Raw genomic sequence first — 22,551 nt, forward strand, 5'->3', positions numbered from 1 at the left:
AAAGATATCACCTTATTGTTTCTTTAAGTAAATACTCAAGGTCCAATACTCTTGGACCTTATTGAATCATGTATCAAACTTTAAGCCAATCTTTTCTGCCAAGTCTTGGGCACATGCCCATGCCTGAATTCTGTGAGGCTAACTTGCAGTTTGAGAATTGGAAAGGTTTGTTTCTCCAATGAGGTGCAAAACAAAGAGACGATGGTTGCTAGGGAGACAAAAATTCAAAAATTGCCTCTTACACAAGGATTAATAAAGGATGTAGAAACAATAGTAAAATTATTAAAAGAAGAGTTAAATATAAATAGATGAGATTTCTTTCCTCTAACCCATGATGGTTGGGGTGTCAGGACAATGTACGACTTGAGTGTTTTATCTATCTCTAGTTTCTGAACAAACTCTGAAGCTTCAAAATGCAAATTGACTAATTGATTTTGGGACCAGGGTGGAGTCAGGCCAATCCCAGGTGTCAGAATTAATATTCCATGTCTTTGTTTTGTATTTACCCTAGTATTCAAAAAAAAAAATTTTTTTTTCTTTTAGCCTTAAGCAAATTTGAGTATCTTGTTAGGTGGTTGTTTTTAGTTGCCATCAAGTTGGTTCCAACTCATAGAGACCCTATGTGCAATGGAACAAAACCTGCCCAGCCCTGCATCATCCCAACCACCTTTGCTATGTTTCAGCTCATTTTTGAAGCCATCTCATTGAGGGTCTTCATCTTTTTTGCTGAGCCTCTACTTTACCAATCATGATGTCCTTCTCTAAGGACTGGTCCCTTCAGACAACATGTCCAAAGTATGTGAGATGAAATCTTTCTATCTTCATTTCTAAGAAGCTTCTGGCTGTACTTATTCCAAGACTGATTTTTTTGAAGAAGTATAGCCAGACTGCTCCTTAGACAGTTCATTCTTGTGGCAGTCCATGGTATATTCAATATTCTTTGCCAACAACATTAATCGAAGCCATCAATTCTTCTTCGGTCTTCCTTATTCATTGTCCAGCTTTCACATGCATATGAGGTGACTGAAAATACCATGACCTGGGTCAGGCACAGCTCAGTCCTAAAAGTTAAAGCTTTGCTTTTTAACACTTTAAAGAAGTCTTTTTTTCGCAGATTTGTCCAATTCAGTGTGTCATTTGATTTCTGGACTGTTTCTTCCATGGGTGTTGATTGTGGATCCAAGTAAAATGAAATCCTTGACAACTTCAATATTTTCTCTGTCTATCATGATGTTGCTTACTGGTCCAGTTGTGAGGATTTTTGTTTTCTTCATGTTGAGGTATAATCCATACTGAAGGCTGTGGTCTTTGATCTTCATCAGTAAGTGCTTCAAGTCTTTTTCACTTTCAACAAGCAAGATTGTGTCATCTGTATAACACAGGTTTTTAGTCTTCCTCCAATCCAGATACCGCGTTCTTCTTCATATAGTCCACTTCTCAGATTATTTGTTCAGCGTACAGACTGAATAAATATGGTGAAAAGATATAACCTTGATGCACACCTTTCCTGATTTTAAACCACTCAGTATTCTCTTGTTTTTTTTTAAATGACTGCCTCTTGGTGTATGTACAGCTTCTGCATGAGCACTATTAAGTGTTCTGGAATTTCTATTCTTTGCAATTTTATCCATAATTTTTTGTGATCTACACAGCCAAGTGCCTTTGCATAGTCAATAAAACACAAATAAACATCCTTCTGGTATTCTGTGCTTTCAGCCAAGATTCATCTGACATCAGTAATGATATCCCTAGTTTCACTTCCTCTTCTGAATCAGGCTTGAATTTCTGGCAGTTTACTGTAGATATACTGCTGCAACCACTTTTGGATTATCTTTAGCAAAATTTTATTTATGTGTGATATTAATTATATTGTTTGATAATTTCCACGTACTATTGGATCACCTTTCTTTGGAATGGGCACACATTTGGATCTCTTCCAGTTGGTTGGCCAGGTAGCTGTGTTTCACACTTCTTGGCATAGACAAATAAGCACCTCCAGCATTGCATCCATTTATTGAAACATCTGAATTGGTACTCCATCAATTCCTGGGGCCTTGTTTTTTACCAATGACTTCAGTGCAGCTTGGACCTCTTCCTTCAGTACCATCGATTCTTGATCATATGCTACCTGCTGAAATGGTTGAATGTTGACCAATTCTTTTGGTTGTTGAGTACCTTAGCCAGTTTATTCTCAGATTTCAAACATCCTGATTCCTATGTTTCCATTATCAGCAGAAAGCTAATATTAGGGGCCTGGCCTAGTCAGGCTCTGAATGTTTAGTTGGTTGACTGAACAATTTACTTACCTTCCCAGTATGCCTGAAGGCCTCATTGCTACATCTGTCTAAGGGAATACTGGAAGTTTCCTATGAAAAATTGACAAATGATAAAAAATTTGAGTATGTTTTAAAAATGATTTTACTCTGTATCTGGAAGAAGCAGGCAGTGAACTGCTGCATCATCCAATCATCTCTAAGTGTTGACCCTGAATGACAGAGGAGGAAAGAGTATAATTTGATGGAAAAAGATGTGTCATAGAATATTCTTTAAGAGTATAGATCTATCATTTACAAATGGTGTCACCAATTGCAATTTTTTAAAAACTACTCTGAGCCCTCATTTTTTCATCTGTACAATGGAGATAATAATACCTTCATTGTAGTATTGTTGTGAGATATTAGGAATCTAGGCTTTGTAAAACAGTCAGGACAATGACTAGCATATTTGTTTTGGTGATTGCCATGAAGTCAATTTCAGCTCACGATGACCCCATGTAACCTGTAACCTTTCAGAAGCAGATTGTCAGGCCTGTCTTCTGAGGTGCCTCTGAGTGGGTTGGAACTACAAACCTTTCAGCTAGTAGTCCAGAGCTTAACCTTTTGCCTCACCTGGGTACTCCATATAATAGGTGCTAAGTGAATATTTATCTAAATTTATTGACTATTTTGTTTGTAAAGATGGATAACCCGAGGTCAAAATTTATACTATATTCTCACAATGGTCAATCGTTTGACTGTACAGAAAGAGATTAGGAAATTGCAAGATCTGTGGGCAAAGACAAGCAGTTTTGAATTTTTTGCCTTTTTAAACTTCACTCAGATGGGACTACCTTAGTTGGCTACAATATCTGCATCCCTGCAAGCAGCCAGTTGAAGGATATATTTGGATCATTCAAATGGACTGAAAGTTTGATAATAGCTATGTAATTAATTAATTTATTCAATTATTCAACTTGTTGCAATTAAGTTCTGGGATGCAATAATAGACAAGACATGACCCTTGCTTTCAGAAATCTATAATTTAGTGAAAATACAGACATTAATGAAAGAAACAAAAAAAAATGCAACATTTAATCACAGTAAATTTGGAAAGGAAATTTAGTAAAGAAGGAAAATTTGATAATACCATAAGATATATGACAAGAAGAAAAGGTGTAGTTATGGGTAAAGGAAAGATTTCATAAATAAGTGATTATCGAGTTGAGATTTGATGAAATTAATTAGATAAAGTAGATAGATAGCTGTTGGAGAGGGATATTCTAAGAAAAGGAAACAGTATGTGCTGTTCTATCTATGGTGGAACAATATTCAAGAAATGGAAAAAAAGCTGATTAAATTGGACAGAAGAGAGCATGTTACTAGATGAAGTTGCTGAGATTAAAAGAGAATCAGATCATACAGAGCCTAGCCTTTTTGAGCTTGTATATATATATATATATATATATATATGTTTTGCTTTAACAGTGCTAAATTTATTTTCTCACAATTTGGGAGGCTGAAGTCCAAGTTCAGAGTGCCGGCTCTAGGGGGTCTTTATGTTGGCTCCGGAGGAAGGTTGTTGTCATAACATTCCACCCTTCAACCCCCAAAATTCACGTCCTCGCCACATGCAAAACACATTCATCCCTTCGCGTCATCACAGAAGTCTTAAATCAGTTCCAAGTCCAAAATCTCAACTTCTGAAGGATTTAAATTAAATATGGATCAAATATGTTAATAGTTCTGATCTTTATCCTCAGATCAATGAGAAATATTGTATTCAATTGAACTATTAGATTTTTCCAGTGACAGTATGCATTATATTCTTGTAGCACTGTTCAGTTTCACCCTCATCCCACCCAAGCTGAGAACATCCACAGAGAAGGGCCAACTCTGGTTTTTCCCTCAACTTCTCCTCCTTGTTGTCTTTCTTATCTTTGTCTCTAACCTCCATGCTCTTTCAAGTACAGATGCGGGAAAGATTAAGTTCCTGTTCTATAGCCTTCAAATATCACAGAAAGCTGGTAAAATTTGTGAGAATTTTAATCATCTTCATTTCAAGTATGCTACACTTCATTTATATTAAACCCTGCTTTCTAGGACTCCTTGAGTGAACCTCAGAATTATAGTAATCATTGCATTAGATATGGCCCAAGACTTTATGTTCACAAACTCCAGGAAATCTAAGTCAAACTCTGTATTAAATTTTTTGCTTTTCTAAACTTCACTGAGACGGGAGTACCTTAGTTGGCTGCAAGTTCTGCATTCCTACAAACATCTAATTGGAGAATTGTAGTTAAGTTTCGTGTTTTAACAGATATGCTGATTTCTACAAATAATTTTATTTTAGGCACCCCAAATGTAACTTATTATACTTGCAGGAACTCCCTTCCCATGTCTCATGAGAAGTAGAGGGAAAATCTTCTCATGGACATGGCAGTTCTGCAAATACAACAGTTCTATCTGCCTCACACCCTGTTCAGCTTGTTTCTCAAGCACAACTTGGTAGGGACATGTAGGTGGTTGGGATAACTTTTCATCTTCTCAATAAGTCCAATTATTACTGACTCATTTGAAGCCTTCTTCAGCTTTTTCCTCATATGAAATTGCTAACGAAGTTAAAAGCCCCACTCCACACTAACAGTTTCAGTGAATATAACTTTATTACATGATTTTAAAACACTTTAGTCTCTTGAAAATGGATGAAATACAATTTTTAACATCTTTTTTTTTTTTTTTAATTCCTTTTGGAGGTTTGTAGACATATTGACTGTTAGAAATTTCTGATACTTAAAATCAGTTTTGGCTGTGGAAGTGGTTATGCCAAGAAGTTTTTTCATATGGGGAACTGGATGCTGGGCAATTCTCAGAGAAGTAGTCATGTATTAATAAAGCCTATCACTGGTGTGCAAAACATTTTACTATTTGTACTCCAGATATACACATCCTTTTCCTCCCATACATTCTGAATAGAACTTTTTGTGAGGTTGCTTTTGGAACTCTTTCTTATTCTTCAAAACAAACAGCCAACATTAGTTTTCTGCTTGTGATATGTGTGAAAACTATTTTTTAAACTTTTACCTGAGGATGAACGACTGTGGAGCCCAAGTAATAAAATGTGACACAGGTTTGGCCAAGAGTTTTATTTTGTTTCTTTTCCAGGGACTGGAACACCATTCTGGAATCCTAGGCAATTGGAGGTTGAGAGCATTCAGCAACATTACTTCTGGCTCAAGCATGGGTTTCTTAATAGAGTTTGATCAGTCAATACCGCAGCAAAGCTTCTATAAGTGTCTTTCAGGCAGTGAGTGTGTAAAAGTGAGGGCAAAACAATATGGGATCAGACACTCTGTGATTGCTAGCAGCTGTTGGACTGGTATGTGTATGTCTGCATTTGAGGTATTCGTTGTGTCCCAGAGACAACTAAGAGGAAGCTTTGGAGGCAATGAGGCAGTACTACTATGCAAGTTGTGACTATGAAGCCTTCAGTCATTCCACTGTTCTAAAGTTGCCCTTACCTTCGGTTATCACAGTATCCCATGCAAATTGAAAATATTCACTTCTTTCTAGCAGGAGAGAGCCCAAATTGTGTAGTTTAGCCAAAGGAAATGGATATATGTGTTCAGTTTCTACTTCCAATGATGTGTAGTCTCTGAGCATAAAATCTGTAGGTATGTCCAGCTTGAGTTGTAACTCTGTTGACAAACACTATAGGACCTGATCCTCACCTTGACCTTAAACCTGAAACTTAAGAGCTAAGTGATAATTTGATGAAAATGTTCGTATGAACAAAGCAACACATTATGTCTTCATTACAACAGAAGGCAGCAAAATTAAAAAAAGAAGTATGCAACCATTTAAAAATTAGATAAATACTAAGAAATTCATATAAATGCCATATTTTCATTATCAATTTAGGATATATATATTTGTCTCTTTTTTCCATAAAATAAATAGTGAATGTAAGGCAACCAGAAGGACCAAAGAATGATATGAACATCAGACATCAGGAGCTCCTGGGTGGTGTGAATGGTTAACAAGTTCAGCTGCTAATCAAAAGGTCAGAGGTTCAAGTCTACCCAATGTTGTCTCAGAAGAAAGATTAGCCACTGAAAACCCTGTGGAGCACGCAGTTCTACTCTGACATACATGGAGGTTCTATGAGTTGGAACTGGTTCTGATCACATCCTAGAATCGGAAGCGATTTCCTGGCTAGCAAATTCAGCTGCTTCACTTTGTGTCCAGTTGAAGTACTTACTTTATTACTTGCCTGTCTTGCACGCTGCTGAGAATATTGGAGATTTTCCACTACAGAACCGAATGGTTATATAATCATCAAAACAATAATACCAAAAAATCTTTTATTTGGAACTTGAGGGCAAAACTATGTATTATATTTCATATTTATGTCCCACAGGGCTTAACCTTATTACTCAATTATGTTTTAATTAATTGTTTTCCCTTGGGTATAAGAAGTCAGGGCATGTAGAACACTAACTGGCTTGGCTGGAAGTATATTGTATATAAAAATACTATAATCTCCCTTACAAAAACCACAATTCTTGAGTTCATAAAATGTCTCAGTATAATTTTAAATACACAGATCTTTATCAAAACATATCAATATTAACAAAGTTAATAACGTTATTGTTGTCATGTGCAATCAAGTTAATTCTAATTCATAGCAAACTTACAGAACAGAGTAGAACTGCCCCATAGGGTTCCCTAGGCTGAAATCTTTACAGAAACAGATCATTAGGTCTTTTCTCCCATGGAGCAACTGGTGGGTTCAAAACGCCAACCTTTTGGTCATCAGCTATGCATGTGATCATTGTGCCCCCAGGGCTTCTTAAAGTTATAATAATAACTATTATTGTATGACTAATCAGTGTCAGGATATGCACTCAGTGATTTTTTAATAACTCTTTTCATCCCATTTAGTCACTAAAACCTGTAAGCATTACCAAAAAGAGAAGAATTATCTCTTCTGCTATTTGATCATATTAAAAATATTGAAAGATGAAGTGCATTGGAAGAGAGTTCCATTAAAAATTATGAAATATCATTTATGTTGATTATAAAGGGTGTCCTTTGTACTGGAATACACACAAAGGAGTTACCCAAGTCACTCTAGCCGGTGGACCTGCCTAGCCAAATAACAGCAGTAATAAGACACAAACAAATAAAAAGAAGCTTGAAAGTATTGTTCAGTGTTCCTAAAAAGGTTGCTGTATCTTTAAGACAACTAGGGTATTTAATTCTAAAAGCAAATTAAGTGGTGGCCCATCACCTTGTATAAAATGCCCAAATATTTGTGATATTTGGATGTTCCCATGAGCAAATGCATACATAGCTGATTGCATATTTAATTTTTCACATACAGCACTAAGTGGAAGCAAACAAAGAAACAGTGAAACTGACTAATTACATTCAGTTAAAGTAATGATGGGTCATGATAAATTTTTCACTGGGTACATTGAAAAATAATCACACTTAAACATATTTTATGTGAATACATTCTTGGAACTTTTACCTATATTTCTTCTTTCTACTGACTGATTTTAAAATGTTTAATTTGTGTTTGCAAAGGCTATTCTAAGGAAGGTAACCATTTCATATGTCTAAAAAATAAATTGGTAGGGCAAGGAAAAGTCAAGATATAATGAAAAGGCATTTATATGGCAAGATTTTCTCCTGTGAAATGTCTGTATGATCCCACCACCATCGAATGGATTCTAACTCATAGTGACCCCATAGGGTACCCAAAGCTGTAAATGTCTATGAAAGTAGACTGCCACATCTTTCTCCCACAGAGCTGCTGATGGTTTCAAACTGCCAACCTTTTAGTTAGCAGTTGATTGATTTAACCACATACAGTTCCATCTCTTGCCTTTGGAAATGAACCTACCACTCCACAAATGGAGTTAGAAAATGAGAGAGGGAAAAATAATTATTAAGGTATCAATCCTTATCTTCTTCTATTTATACCAATTCTTTATTTTACATACTCACACTTCAACTCCTTTGCTATTCCAAATACAAGACTTCTTTTGTAGAGTAAACCTGTAGCTTTGGCTGACAGTGTCTCCTTCTGTATGCCTTCAAACTTACCATTCCAAAGCACTGCAGATGCTTTCCTTATGGCAAGCAGGTGTGTGCAGATTAGAACTGCATTCCACAGAATTTTCAGGGGTGTGACCTTTTGGAAGCAGGCTGCCAAGCCTTTCTTTCAAGATGCCTTTGGGTGGGTTCTAACCACCAAACTTTCACCATGAGTCAGAATTGACTGGAGAGCAACTTTGTTTTTTGGTTTGCAGATGCCTTCCAGCTGCCAAATATCCACATCTCTGTGCTGAGGGCATTTCCCGAAGTCTGTCCCAGTCAGCGGCAGAGCAGCAGCATCAGGGTTACTATCCCCCAGCAGCAGTCCTGGGTGTATGCAAATGAGTGTAGATATTCCCCAACTACATGTATCCAGGGGGCAGTAGTGGTTCAGTGGTAGAATTCTCATATTCCATGTGGGAAATCTGGGTTTGATTCCTAGCCAGAGCACTTCATGTGCAGCCGCCACCAACCCATCAGTGGAGGCTTAAATGTTGCTACCATGTTGAACAGGTTCCAACAGAGCTTCCAGAGTAAGATGGACTAGGAAGAAAGGCCTGGTGATCTGCTTTCTAAAATAACCAATGAAAACCCTATGGATCACAATGCAGATGGCATAGGACTGGGCAGTAATTCATTCTGTTGTGCATGGGGTCACCATGACTCCGGGGTAACTTGAAGGCAGCTAACAACAACAACCTAGACCCAGAGGATGGTGAATCTCAGGGCTGTGTTTTACACTGTTTCCACACAGGTATAAATTCTAGTGGCCTTCTATATTACTTTGTACCATAATGGAATATTTTTTGGCTGCCTTCCCTTCCCTCCCTCATTTTCTCACTTTAGAACCCCTCTGAAGTAAATTACTTGCACTTGTATTAGAGTTTGATTCTAGGATAACATCATTAAAATAAAATCAATGGTGGACATTACAAAATGTCACTGAACATTTAATTCTTTTGTACCTCACTTCTCCAGTTTACATAGAAACTTAAAATTTGTTAAAAAGTTATTTACTTTATTCTCTTGTGGAAGCCTTGCTCCTTTTTATTCAGGGGGTCAAACATATTATGGTTAATTAGTTACAATATTATAAACAGTTTCTAAAGGAAGTTACTATCCAAACCAACACATTTAAACAGAGTTCACAATAGTATTAACGGGAGTGAACGTCACAAAGAAGTTTCACTAAAACTTCATTCGTTTGGTAACAACAACAAAATAGAGAAAAAAAAGGATCTATTTTTTAATTTTTTTCCACGAGAAGAACATTTTGTTTTCCTCAGTAAAATGGCATGAAAAATACCTTAATCCTATTACCACTGGGGAAGGAAAAAATGAACAGTAACCTACACTCAGGAGATGATTAGTAAATATTGTTGAATGAAAGAATGATTAAATAATTTCATGATCCTACTGCATAGTTTCCTCTTGTTTAAATACATAGAAAACTATAGACCAAATCCAATTGTTTTCTGGTTGCTAGGCTATACAGGTGTTAATGATTATATATATACACATATTTGGGTGTGTGTACACCTAATCATTAAAGTCTTTATATACATTTAAAAAGAAAAACCCGCTGCCATCGAGTCGATTCCGACTCGAACCGTTAAAATCATACATACATATATATAGAGAGAGAGATCATGAAGTCTGGGGTAACTTCTCTGTACAGTAGTGCAAGTTTTATCTGCTCTGGCCTAGCTGTCTAGGTTTAGGCCATTTGTCAAAAAGAGTTCCTTTGTGTTACCCTTTGAAAGGCTTCCTTCACTTCCTTGTTCCTCAAGGTGTAGATGACAGGATTCAGAGCAGGAGTGACCACTGTGTACATGAGAGCAGTTACTTTGTCTGTTTCTGGAGTGTGGGCAGTCTTGGGTTGGAGATAAGTGAATAAGGCAGTTCCATAGAACAAGGAAACAACCAGGACATGAGAAGAACAGGTGGAGAATGCTTTGCATCTGCCAGCTGCTGAGGGAATTCTCAAGATGGCTGTGAGAATGCGCATGTAGGAGCACAGAATGAGGAGACAGGGACTCATGATGAAGAGCACAGAGACAGCGAACATCACAATCTCGTTGTGGGAAGTGTCAACACAAGCCAGCTTCACCACAGGCATGATGTCACAAAAAAAGTGCTGAATCTTTCCTGTTCCACAGAAGGGCAGAGTGAAGATCCAAGTGGTCTGGACTGACTCCACCACCACTCCAGTGGTCCAAGATGCTGCAGCCAGTTTCAAACACACACGAGGGCCCATCAAGATAGAATAATGCAGCGGGTAACAAATAGCTACAAATCGGTCATAAGCCATGGCTGCTAGCAGGCAGCACTCTGTCAGTCCCAAGATGGTGAATATACACATCTGAGCTGCACAGCGTCCAACACTAATGGTCTTTGTCTCTACTAGCAGGTGCATCAACATCTGAGGCACCACACTGCTGATGTAACACATCTCCAGAAAGGAGAGATTCACCAGGAAGAAATACATGGGAGTGTGCAGGGAAGGAGTGATCCAGACCAGGCAAATGACGATGAGGTTTCCTCCCACTGTAAGCAAGTAGATAACTAAGAACACTACGAAGAGCAAAGGCTGTAACTCTGCCAGAGAGGAAAAAGCCACAAATGTGAATTTGGTGCAGAGGGACTGGTTTCTACCCACCACAGGCTCAGAGCCAGACATCTGTGGAGATGAGAAATAGAGTACACGATACTTAAAAGATTCCAATCACCTAACATAGGTTTCTATCAAACCTCGGCCAAAGAAGCTCTCCTAGGATCAGTGGTCTGAGCTGAGAACCAAGATACCTGGATTCCTTTTGTTAAACCTTTTAAGTAACTTTCAATTAAAATGGATGCAATATTCCTTCCTTATTCTGAGTTGTGTATCTTATGCTTTTGTTAGAGAAATTTAGAAAAAACAACTGTTTTTAGTTACAGATTCAGATTTCTTGTTTTCATATCACTACTATAATTATATGCACATATTATTATGTAAGTAATATATTCTAATTGTAAAGGAGTCACATGCTACCTAAGTATATAGAGTAAAATATAATTATTATGGTCTTGCAAATTCCACAACCTTCCTTAAAACTGCTCATCACAGTTTGGAAGAGAAGGTGTTTCTAGCAATTTACCTATATATTTACATACATATTTTTGCTTATCTTGATTTGAACACAGTAAGTCAATAATTAAAAAAAGCCACCCAGTGCTGTCGAGTCGATTACCAACTCATAGCGACCCTATAGGACAGAGTAGAACTGCCCCATAGAGTTTCCAAGGAGCGCCTGGCAGATTGAAACTGCCAACTTTTTGATTAGCAGCCATAGCACTTAACCACTATGCCACCAGGGTAGAAAGGTAAAATCCAAAGAAGTTGAAGTTAAAAGAATTTCCTTTCCAGAACATCAATGTAATTTTACAGAATAGTATGAATAAGGGCTATACCTGGATTCACAAGCACCCTAAACTTACTTTTTCTTATTGGGCTCCTAGACTTTCAGAATTCCAAATTGTAGGATGGTAATGGAGTAGGCTGTATTTCTATCTTACTAGAGACCATAGGGATTGTGTCTACTGTATGGCTTAATTATGTTTGTCTCAAGAGAAATTTGTACAAAAACAACAACAATAAATGTTCAACGTGCAATTTGGTTTTCATTTCTTGAATACATTTTCAAGAGATAATCTATTGCTGTCAATTGCATCACTTAAGTTCTCAATCTGTAAAACTAAAAGTTTCTAATTAATAACCATCATGCAATTTAAATAACTATTGAACTTTATGCATGTTTGCCATAGTAATCTTAAAAAAAAAAATCTTCTATAGACTGCTCAAATGGACAGTGCAAGTTGTCAGGTTTTTTTTTTCTATTGGTAGGTACAGTGCAGTAGACATATACACACAAAAACCAAACCAGTTGCTATCGAGTCAATTCCTACTCGTAGTGACCCAAAGGCCAGAGTAGAACTGCCCCATACAGTTTCCAAGGAGTGCCTGGTGGATTCAAACTGCCAGCCTTTTTGGTAGCAGCCATAGCTGTTAACCACTATGCCACCAAGGTTTCCAAATAGCACCATAAACTTCACAGATAACATCCACGTTATTTATTATCTATAAATTAATTGTTAACAGCATAAATAAATAGGGCTAATCAGGGAAATTCCAAATTTCGATGCAATTAATTAAACTAACTGATCAAACATTTGAAAAAAATGCTTTGGGCCTTGTCCTCAAGAAATGAAAAAATATGTTCATTTCCCAGAATCCCAATTCCTTCCATCAAAACATATTTTCTCACACTGCCTGGTCAATATTTCAAATTCATTGGGGTGGGCATTAGTAAAAATGGAGTTTGAGAGATTAAGAAGCTATTGTGTTAGGTAGAGAGGTCTTTTCCCTTCCACAATTTCCATGTGAAACCAAAAGGATTTTAGACATTATTTTTCCCTTATAAAATACTGCTCAGAAAAATTATGCTTTTTTTTTTTTTTTTTAATACCTCTCATGCTGCCCCAGAAAAGAAGAAACGTTTTGCCTTTTGGGGTGGCAGTATTTCTCCAGTCAGTGTGGAAGCACTGCCCAACAAATGTACAGCATTGAGAAAGTAGTGCAGAAGGAAGACAACATGCTGTGCTCATGGGCATGGACCCTTGGGCAATTGTAGCGAAAGGTCAGACCATGCACGATCAGTGCATGTTTCTTTACACTTCTCTACTCTAATGTCCACCTAAAGTCTGTGTTGTGTCCATTTCTCAATCTGATTCTAAAATCACAGAAAGATACTTTAAAAAAATCATTATTGATAAATGATTGGATGTGGTGTATCGATTAAAAGACAAAAGTCAACAGTTCTAAGATTTTGGTCTGGATAACTGGGTAAAGGCCATAATGTTTGATGAGAGAATGGTCAGAGAACAAGCACTACCAGAAATAATAACAAATTATGGTGTGATGTGTTTGATTATTTTTGTGTGGCCTCTCTAGTCATGGTCTTGTAACTCCAATCCAAGTGATTGGGCGGGACTTTGTAATAGGGTAATTGTGGCCTGCCAAAGGAATTGGTCAGTTTTTCCATTCTGCTGGGCTTGAAATGAGACATCCCAGAGACGGGAAAGAGAAGATCCCACCACTACTAAGGGAGAACAGCCAGGGGCCAGCACATCCTTTGGACCAAGGATCCCTGTACTGAGAAGCTCCTGGAGGCAAGAGACCACGAGGAGCGAGCTGTAACCCTGAAGATGGTGATAAGTAGTGACTGGAGAGACCCAGCAGGAGAGACCTGGCAGCAAAGATCCAGCAGCAGGAGGTGTGGTGGGCTTCCCGGCCCACAGAGAGAGAAAGCTGAGTGCTTTTGAGCAGAGGCCTATGGCCAGGAAGGGGTGTGCCCATGAACACAGCTGGGAAGAGGTGTCCTGATGGAAGAACTGTATCTTGAGTGCTCCTGAGCCAGAATTGTAACTGTTACTTCACTAACAAGCCCCATAATCCTGAGTATTGTTTATGAGTTCCATGTGGCCGTTGCCATGAATAACAAACCCAGGAGAGAAGTAGAATGCTGTAGGTAGGATGATTTATGTCGTAAATGGTAAAGATGGCAGAGAGAGGAGACATGTCTGACCTTAATTCTCCTTCCCAATTGTGAAGTTAGAGGGGGTCAGATTTCACCTCCACGCTGTTTTTACATATGGGCTCCAAATTCCATGATTTCTCACAAAAAAAAGAAAATTTTTTTTTTTTTTTTTACTCTAATCCATACAGCAACATGATTTGTGAGTGGTCCAAAAAAAAAAAAGACTTTGGGTGTAAATGTGGATCATAAAACCAAACCAAACCCACTGCCATCGAGTCGATTCCAACTCATAGCGACCCTATAGGACAGAGTAGAACTGCCCCATAGAGTTTCCAAGGAGCACCTGGTGGATTTGAACTGCTGACCTTTTGGTTAGCAGTCGAAGCACTTAACCACTACACCACCAGGGTTTCTATAAGCAATTTCAAATTTTTGAAGGACAGCTAAAAGAGTGTTTAACTGTGTCAAACATTTCTGAAAGGTGAGGAGGAAAACAGCTTTGAATTTTCTGTTGAGGTTTAGCTATGCATTGATTATTGATGAACTCAGAAAATAACAATTTGGAAGTGAGGTAAGGGTATGATTCAGACTGAATTGATTTACAAGTTAACAGAACTTAAGAAAGGAAAGAAACTAGTAAGACCAATACATTAGAGGAATTTGGCCACGAAGGAGAGAAGAAACACAGGGTGATTTAAAAAGACAGGATAGGGCTAGCTTATTTGTTATTGTTACTTGCTATTAAATTTTTAAGATGAAAAATCATGAACCTGTTCAACAGCTGGTAGGAGGCAGCTATCTAATACAAACCTTCTCTTTCCTACATTTTTGAAATAGAATAGTGTAATGGATTGAATTGTGCCCCCCCAAAATATGTGTCAGTTTGGTTAGGACATGTGTGGTTGTCCTCCATTTTGTGATTTTCCTGTGTTGTAAATCAAAATCTCTGCCTGTGGTTAAAAGAATTAAGGTGGGATGTAACACTCTTGCTCACCTCCCTGATCCAATGTAAAGGGATTTTCCCTGGGGTGTGGCCTGTGTCACCTTTTATCTCTCAAGAGATAAAAGGAAAGGGAAGCAAGCAAAGAGTTGGGAACCTCATACCACCAAGAAAGCAGCACAAGGAGCAGAGTGCGTCCTTTAGACCCGGGGTCCCTGTGCCCGAGAAACTTCTCAACCAGGGGAAGATTGAGGACAAGGACCTTCCTCCAGAGCCGATAGAGAGAGAAAGCCTCCCCCTGGAGCCAACACCCTGAATTTGGACTTGTAACCTACTAGGCTGTGAGAGAATAAATTTCTCTTTGTTAAAGCCATCTACTTGTGGTATTTCTGTTAGAGCAACACTAGATGACTAACACAAATAATTTCACTTTAATTTTAATTTTTGAATTAAGGTGTCAATTCAAAACTATAAGCATCTCATGGTAGAACAAAAACAAATAAACATGCATGCTATATTAAGACCTTGCACTTCTAGTACTTACAATGTTTGATATGGGATAAGGATTCTTTGCCGTTTTTTGTGTATATGAGAGAGCTTAAATTCACCCATCACTTGACTGTATTAAAATCATCCTTGTAATAGTAGTAGCAGTAGTAGTAATATGACTAGGAGTAAAAAAAGCAAAAACAAAAAACTTAAAATAGTTGCCATCAAGTCAATTCCAACTCATGGTGACCCCCTGCATATAGAAGTGCATGTAGAGTTTTCAATGGCTGTAATCCTTCAAAAGTAGATTGTCAGGCCTTTCTTCTAAGGTGCCTGTGGATGGATTTGAACTGCCAACTTTCCAGTTAGTAGCTGACCACAGAACCACTTACACCACACAAGGATTCCTATAACTAAATGTACTAGCTAATATTTTTAGTGCTTATAATTTGTTAGATATGATGTTTCACCATTTATAGGTACTATCTTCCTTAATTTTTATAACAACTCTATTAAATAGCTATTACTGTACCCCCATTAGAGAGACCAGGAAATGTAAATACAGAGTTGTTAAGGAACTTCCCAGTGTAGTATATTTACAAATGAGTGGGGCTGGGACCTGAAGCCAGGATGTCTCCTTCAATACCAGCATAACTAATACTTTTCCCCTCCTTGAATTTTTCTCTGTTCTCTCTTCTAGGTCAATTTTGGTGAGATAGGATAGAGACTGTGTTGAGACATCGTACGGGAGAAAAAGGAAATGAAAGCCTTCTAAGGGAAAAAGAAGAGTGTCCAGTCATTCTAATTATTCTCCTCATCTTCAAAGAACTTATTTTAAAGAATGTGGATTATATTGTTTTCCACTTTCAAATTACAGTGCTGAGAGTGCAAGTCAGTTCTTAAAGAAAAACATAGTAAAATGATAGAGATATAAAACAGAAACTGTTCTTAGAAGTTATGTGATTTGTAAGACCTCTTTAATAGTGATATTCATACTTACAGAAGAGTATTGATTAGGAAAATAGTCAACTAATAAACTAAATGAAGAAACTAACTTTGAAACACATTCAACCAAAAGCAAAGCAAGGTACTGTGTGGTTAAGAGCTCAGCTACTAACCAAAAGATCAGCATTTCAAATCCACCAGCCCCTCCTTGGAAATTCTACAGAGCAGTTCTACTCCGTCGGATCGGGTCAGTATGTTTTGGAACTAACTTGGTGGTACCTAATAACAACAATAAATATTTGGTGCACTCTGATTTGCTCATTAATTCTGTTTAGGCATTTAATGTATTGGACTCTAATCTACTGTGCTATTACCTTTAGCAAAGATGTATAACAACCCTACGATACATGGCACAGTCTGTCATATATATGCCTGTGGGTGGAATAGAACATATGACCCCCAATCTCAAGGACAATATAGTAAAAAATAATAAGAAAAACAAATGCATGTATTAGATTATCTATTTCAAATTATTAAATTAAATTAATTAAACACAGATAGTCCCCAGTTTACAACAGGGTTTTGTTTCAACCTCTCCAACCTAAGTTGGTTCTGATGTAAGTCAAATACAGCATTTTCTTTTTTTTTTAGTTTCCATTATTATTGCCTTTTATTATCAGTACCTTAATAAATATGATCTTTATTTGCCTTTGGGAGTTGGAAACTTTACGTATAAACTTAAAGATATATTTTAATACACACGTGTTGTTGTGGCTGTTAGGTACCCTTAAGTCAGTTCCGACTCATACCAACCTTATGTATTACAGAATGAAACACTGTCCGATCCTGCGCCATTCTCACAGTCATTGTTATGCTTGAGTGCATTGTTGGTGCCTCTGTATCAATCCATCTCATTGAGGGTTAGCTTTTTCACCGACCCTCTCCTTTACCAAGCATGATGTCCTTCTCTGGGGACTGATCCCTCTGATAACATGTCCAAAGCGTGTAAGGTGTAGTCTCTCCATCCTTGCTTCTAAGGAGAATTCTGGTTGTACTTCTTCCAAGGCAGATTTGTTCATTCTTTGGACAATCCGTGGTATATTCAGTATTTGCCAACACCACAATTCAAAGAAGTCAATTCTTCATTGGTTTCCTTATTTATTGTTCAGTTTTCACATGCTTATGAGGCAATTGAAAAAACCATGACTTGGGTCAGGCGCACCTTAGTCTTCAAGGTGACATCTTTGCTTTTCAACATTTTAAAGAGGTCATTTGCAGCCAATTTGTCCAATTCAATGCATCTTTTGATTTCTTGACTGCTGTTTCCATGGGTATGGATTGTGGATCCAAGTAAAATGAAATCTTTGACACTCCAAACTTTTTTCCATTTATCATGATGTTGCTTATTGGTCCAGTTGTGAGGATTTTTGTTTTCTTTATGTTGAGGTGTAATCCATACTGAAAGCTGTGGTCTTTGATCTTCATCAGTAAGTGCTTCAAGTCCTCTTCACTTGCAGCAAGCATAGTTATGTGGAAAGCAAAAAACAGCAAACAGTGAACTTGGATATTATTATTAGCTGAGGAGATTTCCAAGCAAAGTGTTGAAATCTCTTGTTACTTATAGTAAATTGTGAGAAGAGAAAGATAAACTGAGGGAAGAACTCATTAACAAAAAAGGAGTTATGCTGTAGTATTTTGATTTACACACCACTTTGGGATGAATTTATGTTTGTCATCTTGTAAAGACTTGATATCTTCTAGATTAATTCACACAGTTATGGATCGAATTCTAGACCAAATACTGTCACATTTTGACTTTTTTCAGAAACAACGAAACAGCCTTTCTTGTTAACATTTCTTCCTTTATTATTTCCACAAAATGAATTATGTCAAGAGAGAATTATGAACAAGTTAATATTTTTGAGATTGGGGTTTCTGTCTATTTTAACCTTACTAAAGTGTCTGAGGCACTTTAGCATAGTGCCTGCTGCTTAATAGGTCAAACAAAATATTAATAAAAAAAGAATCACATATTTTCCAGGCAAATCCAAAATTATAAAAGCATGAATAATTTTCAGTTAATTAATTGAAATGACCTATGCAGTGCAGTGGTTTAAACTGCTCAACTGAGAACCAAAAGTTTGGTGGTTCAAACCCACCAGCAGCTCCATGGGAGAAAGATGTGGCAGTCTGATTTTGTAAAGATTTACAGCCTTGGAAAACCTATGGGGCAGTTCTACTCTGTCCTACAGCATTAGCATGAGTTGGGATCACCATGACAATAGTGTTTTTTTTTTTTGTTTTTGGCACAAGATGGCAAAAGTATATAGTCAGTAGATGAATTATACAGTCTGACTTTGAAATTGCTTGGTAATGAGTTGGACTACTCTGGACTAGCAATTGGGCACCTACACAGTGAGTTGTATTTTACCTGATTTGTGTGTGTGTGTGTGTGTGTGTGTGTGAGACTCTTGTAAGAACGGAGAACGCAGAAATGGCTTAATTGAAGTATCAACTCATCTTCAGATGGGAGGTTCATCACAGTCTTCTTTGTTGAGGTCTTAAAACTGTTGACTTAAAATTTTTTGACAAAAACAAAACAAAACAAAAACCTGATACATGATTCAGTAATGCAAGATTTTCTCACTTGATTTTTCTTTTTTTAGATATTATAAATGCTTTCTTCATTATGGTGTATAGTTTTATTTGGTACAGGTATTAATGAGGATATAGCTAATTAATTTCACAGCATAATATTTTCTTGGGGTTAGTAGGAGATTTATTTTACTTGTTTTTAAGGTAGGTAGATACAACCTGGGATTAAAAACAAAACCCTAAGATTTAAACTATCGTACCATTGTTATTAGTTTATTGGGAAAGTAAAGATGAAGAAATTTTCCTTTAATTCCCTAAATGTAGGAAGCATCCTTTGTTTATTCCAGAAAGAAGTAAAATTAGGAAATGATGAAACTCTCTCCCTTTCTAGTTATTTGTTAAAGCTTTCACTCATGCATAAGATAACCTTAAACTCCTGGGCACTTTTCAAACCTTCTTGTCTCCAAGATTTCATTAGAATTTTTTGGAATCATTCCCACTGAGCTAATTGGAAACTATTTTTAGTTTATTTTTATTTATAAGAATAGTTTTTGCATCATCCTAAATGGAGAGAGCTTGAAAGCATTCCCCTTGAGATCGGGAGACAGACAAGGATGCCCTTTATCACCACTCTTATTCAACATTGTTCTGGAGGTCCTAATCAGAGCAATTAGGCTAGATAAAGAAATAAGGGGCATCCAGAAGTAAGGAAGAAGTAAAATTATCCTTATCTGCAGATGACATAATCTTATACACAGAAAACCCCAAGGAATCCTCAAGAAAGCTACTGAAACTAATAGAAGAGCTCAGCAGAGTATCAGGATACAAGATAAACATACAAAAATCAGTCAGATTCCTCTACACCAACAAAAAGAACATCGAAGAGGAAATCACCAAATCAATACCATTTACAGTAGCCCCCAAGAAGGTAAAATATTTAGGAATAAATCTTACCAGAGATGTGAAAGACTTATACAAAGAGAACTACAATACACTTCTGCAAGAAACCAAAAGAGACCTACATAACTGGAAAAACATACCTTGCTTACGTATAGGAAGACTTAACATTATAAAAATGTCTATTCTACCAAAACCGATTTATAGATTTAATGCAATTCTGATCCAAGTTCCAATGACATTCTTTAATGAGATGGAGAAAGAAATCGCCAACTTCATACGGAAGGGAAAAAGGCCCCGGATAAACAAAGCATTACTGAAAAAGAATAACAAAGTGGGAGGCCTTACTCTACCTGATTTAGAACCTATTGTACTGCCACAGTAGTCAAAACAGCCCACATGGGTTAAAATTTTGTAATTATGTATTTTGTTTCTACAATTGTTTCTGCTTTAGCCATTAGGATCTCCTTTAGGTTGGCTCCTGTTTTGTTTGTTTGTTTTGAGAAGCTCGCATCTATTTGTTCAAGTTGTATAGCTAATGTTTTGATTTTGCCCTTTTCTTCTTTTTTGGTATGTGCATCTATTGCTATAAATTGACCTCAGAACTGCTTTTGCTGTGTTCCAAAAATTTTGGTATGATATGTTTTCATTCTTGTTTGAGTCTAGGAATTTTTTTATTCTATCTTTGATTTCTTTTATTATTAAGTAGATTTTAAGCAAGGCGTTATTCAGATTCCATTTGTTTTTTTTTTTTCCTTGCTCTTTCTGTTATTAATTTCTACTTTTATGGCATTGTGATCAGAGAAGATGCTTTTTATTATCTCAATGTTTGGATTTTGTTGAGGATTGCTTTGTGGCCTAAGATGTGGTCTATTTTGGAGAACATTTCATGTACATTTGAAAAGAATGTATACTTTGCTGTTGTGTTCTATATATGTCTGTGAGGTCAAGCTGGTTGATTGTGGCTTTTAGATCTTCTGTATTGTTGTTGAGTTTCTAGATGTTCTGTCCTTTACCGAGAGTGGTGTGTTGAGTCTTCTACTAATATTGTGTGACTGTCAATTTCTCTTTTCAGTGCTGTTAGAGTTGGTTTTATGTGTTTCAGAACCCTGTCATTGGGTGCATAGATATTTTTTATGCTTATGTCGTCTTGGTGGATTGTCCCTTTAATCATTATATAATGTCCTTTCTTGTCTTTTTTAGTGGATTTTGTCTTAAACTCTATTTTATCTGAGATTAGTATTGCTATTCCTGCTTTTTTTGTTTGCTGCTTGCTGGATATATTTTTTCCATCCTTTGATTTTTAATATATTTATGTCTTTGTTTCTAAGGCATGTCTCTTGTAGACAGTATATTGATGAGTCTTTTTTTTTTTAATCCATCCTGTCATTTAATGCATTTAAGCCATTTGCATTTACTGTGATTATCAATAGGTGTGAGTTCATTGCTGTCATTTTGCAATGATTTTTTTTGTGTGTGGTGCTGACGTTTTCTTTGCTCCTCATATTCTCCTGTGCTGAATTTCTTTTTGTGTGTGTGTGTGTGAATTTTTTTGTTTCTTTCATTTTTGTAACTTTTTTTTTTTTGTACTGAGACTTTATGTTTTTCTTCTTTACTTTGATGAGTAAATTTGTTAAGTTTCTTTGCGGTTACGCTGAAATTTACCTTGCCTTCCTAAGTTTGAACCAATCTTTTATTACTTGATATCGCCTTGACTTCATCTCCATTTGCAAATTCTATACCTATACCATTTATTCCCCTTTTATTTTTCTTACATTGTTGTCACTTACAGATTGATGTCTCTGGTTCCCTGTTGTAAATCTTTTAATTTTGTTTTATCCTCGAGATTTCATTACCTAGATTGGTATCTGGCTGATGCTGTCCTATGTCCTAGATTCAGGTTTTTGTCTGATGTTGTTGGTTCTCTAACTGAAGGACTCCCTTTAATAATTCTTGTAAGTTTGATTTGGTTTTTACATAGTTCCTTAATTTCTGTTCATCTGGAAATGTCCTAATTTTGCCATTATATTTGAGTGAGAGTTTTGCAGGATGTGTTATTCTTGGTTGGCCATTTTTTTTTTTCTTTTAAGGTTTTATAGATGTCATCGCAATGCCTTCTTGCCTGTGTGGTTTCTGCCAAGTAATCGGAGCTTAGTCTTATTCTTTCCCCTTTATATGTGACTTTTTGATTTTCTTGAGCTGATCTCAGGATTTTTTCTTTGTCTTTGGTTCTAACAAGTGTGATTATGATATGTTTTGGTGACTTTCTTTTGGGGCCTATCATATATGGGGTTTGTTAAGCTTCTTGGATGGTCCGCTTTTCATCTTTCATGATATTATGGGAGTTTTCTGCCAGCAAATCTCCAGTGATTCTCTCTGTGTTTTCCATTTTCTCCCCCTGTTCTGGAACTCCATTCACACATAAATTTTTCTCTTAATTGTATCCCACCTAGTTCTTAGGTTTTCTTCATTCTTTTCTCTGATTTTTCCTCAAAAAAAAGGTATCCAGTGATTTTCTTCCATTTCACTGGTTGTGTCCTACATTGTTTCAGGTTTGCTCCTAAAAACTGTTGCATTGTCCATTTCTGAAAACTTATTGTTTATCTTTTGGATTTCAATTGGTGTTTTTGTATGATTTCTACTTCTTCACGTATTTTGACATTTTCTTTTCCTTGTATTATTTTCCTGAATTCCTTTCCTTTGTCTGTGTTTTCCTGGATTTTTGTCTGTATTTTACATGATTTTGCCT

General features: G+C 36.7%; 1 protein-coding gene across 1 annotated transcript; it reads right to left on the reverse strand.

Moving 5' to 3' along the window:
• Nucleotides 1-10,089: 10,089 nt before the first annotated feature.
• LOC126076342 (olfactory receptor 10A2-like) lies at nt 10,090-11,040 on the reverse strand. The gene has a single exon (XM_049884889.1). It carries the CDS (start codon nt 11,038-11,040, stop codon nt 10,090-10,092), a length of 951 nt encoding a protein of 316 aa, XP_049740846.1.
• Between the last annotated feature and the right edge of the window lie 11,511 nt (nt 11,041-22,551).

The sequence above is a fragment of the Elephas maximus genome, chromosome 4 (assembly GCF_024166365.1).
Source record: "Elephas maximus indicus isolate mEleMax1 chromosome 4, mEleMax1 primary haplotype, whole genome shotgun sequence".
Lineage (NCBI taxonomy): Eukaryota > Metazoa > Chordata > Mammalia > Proboscidea > Elephantidae > Elephas > Elephas maximus.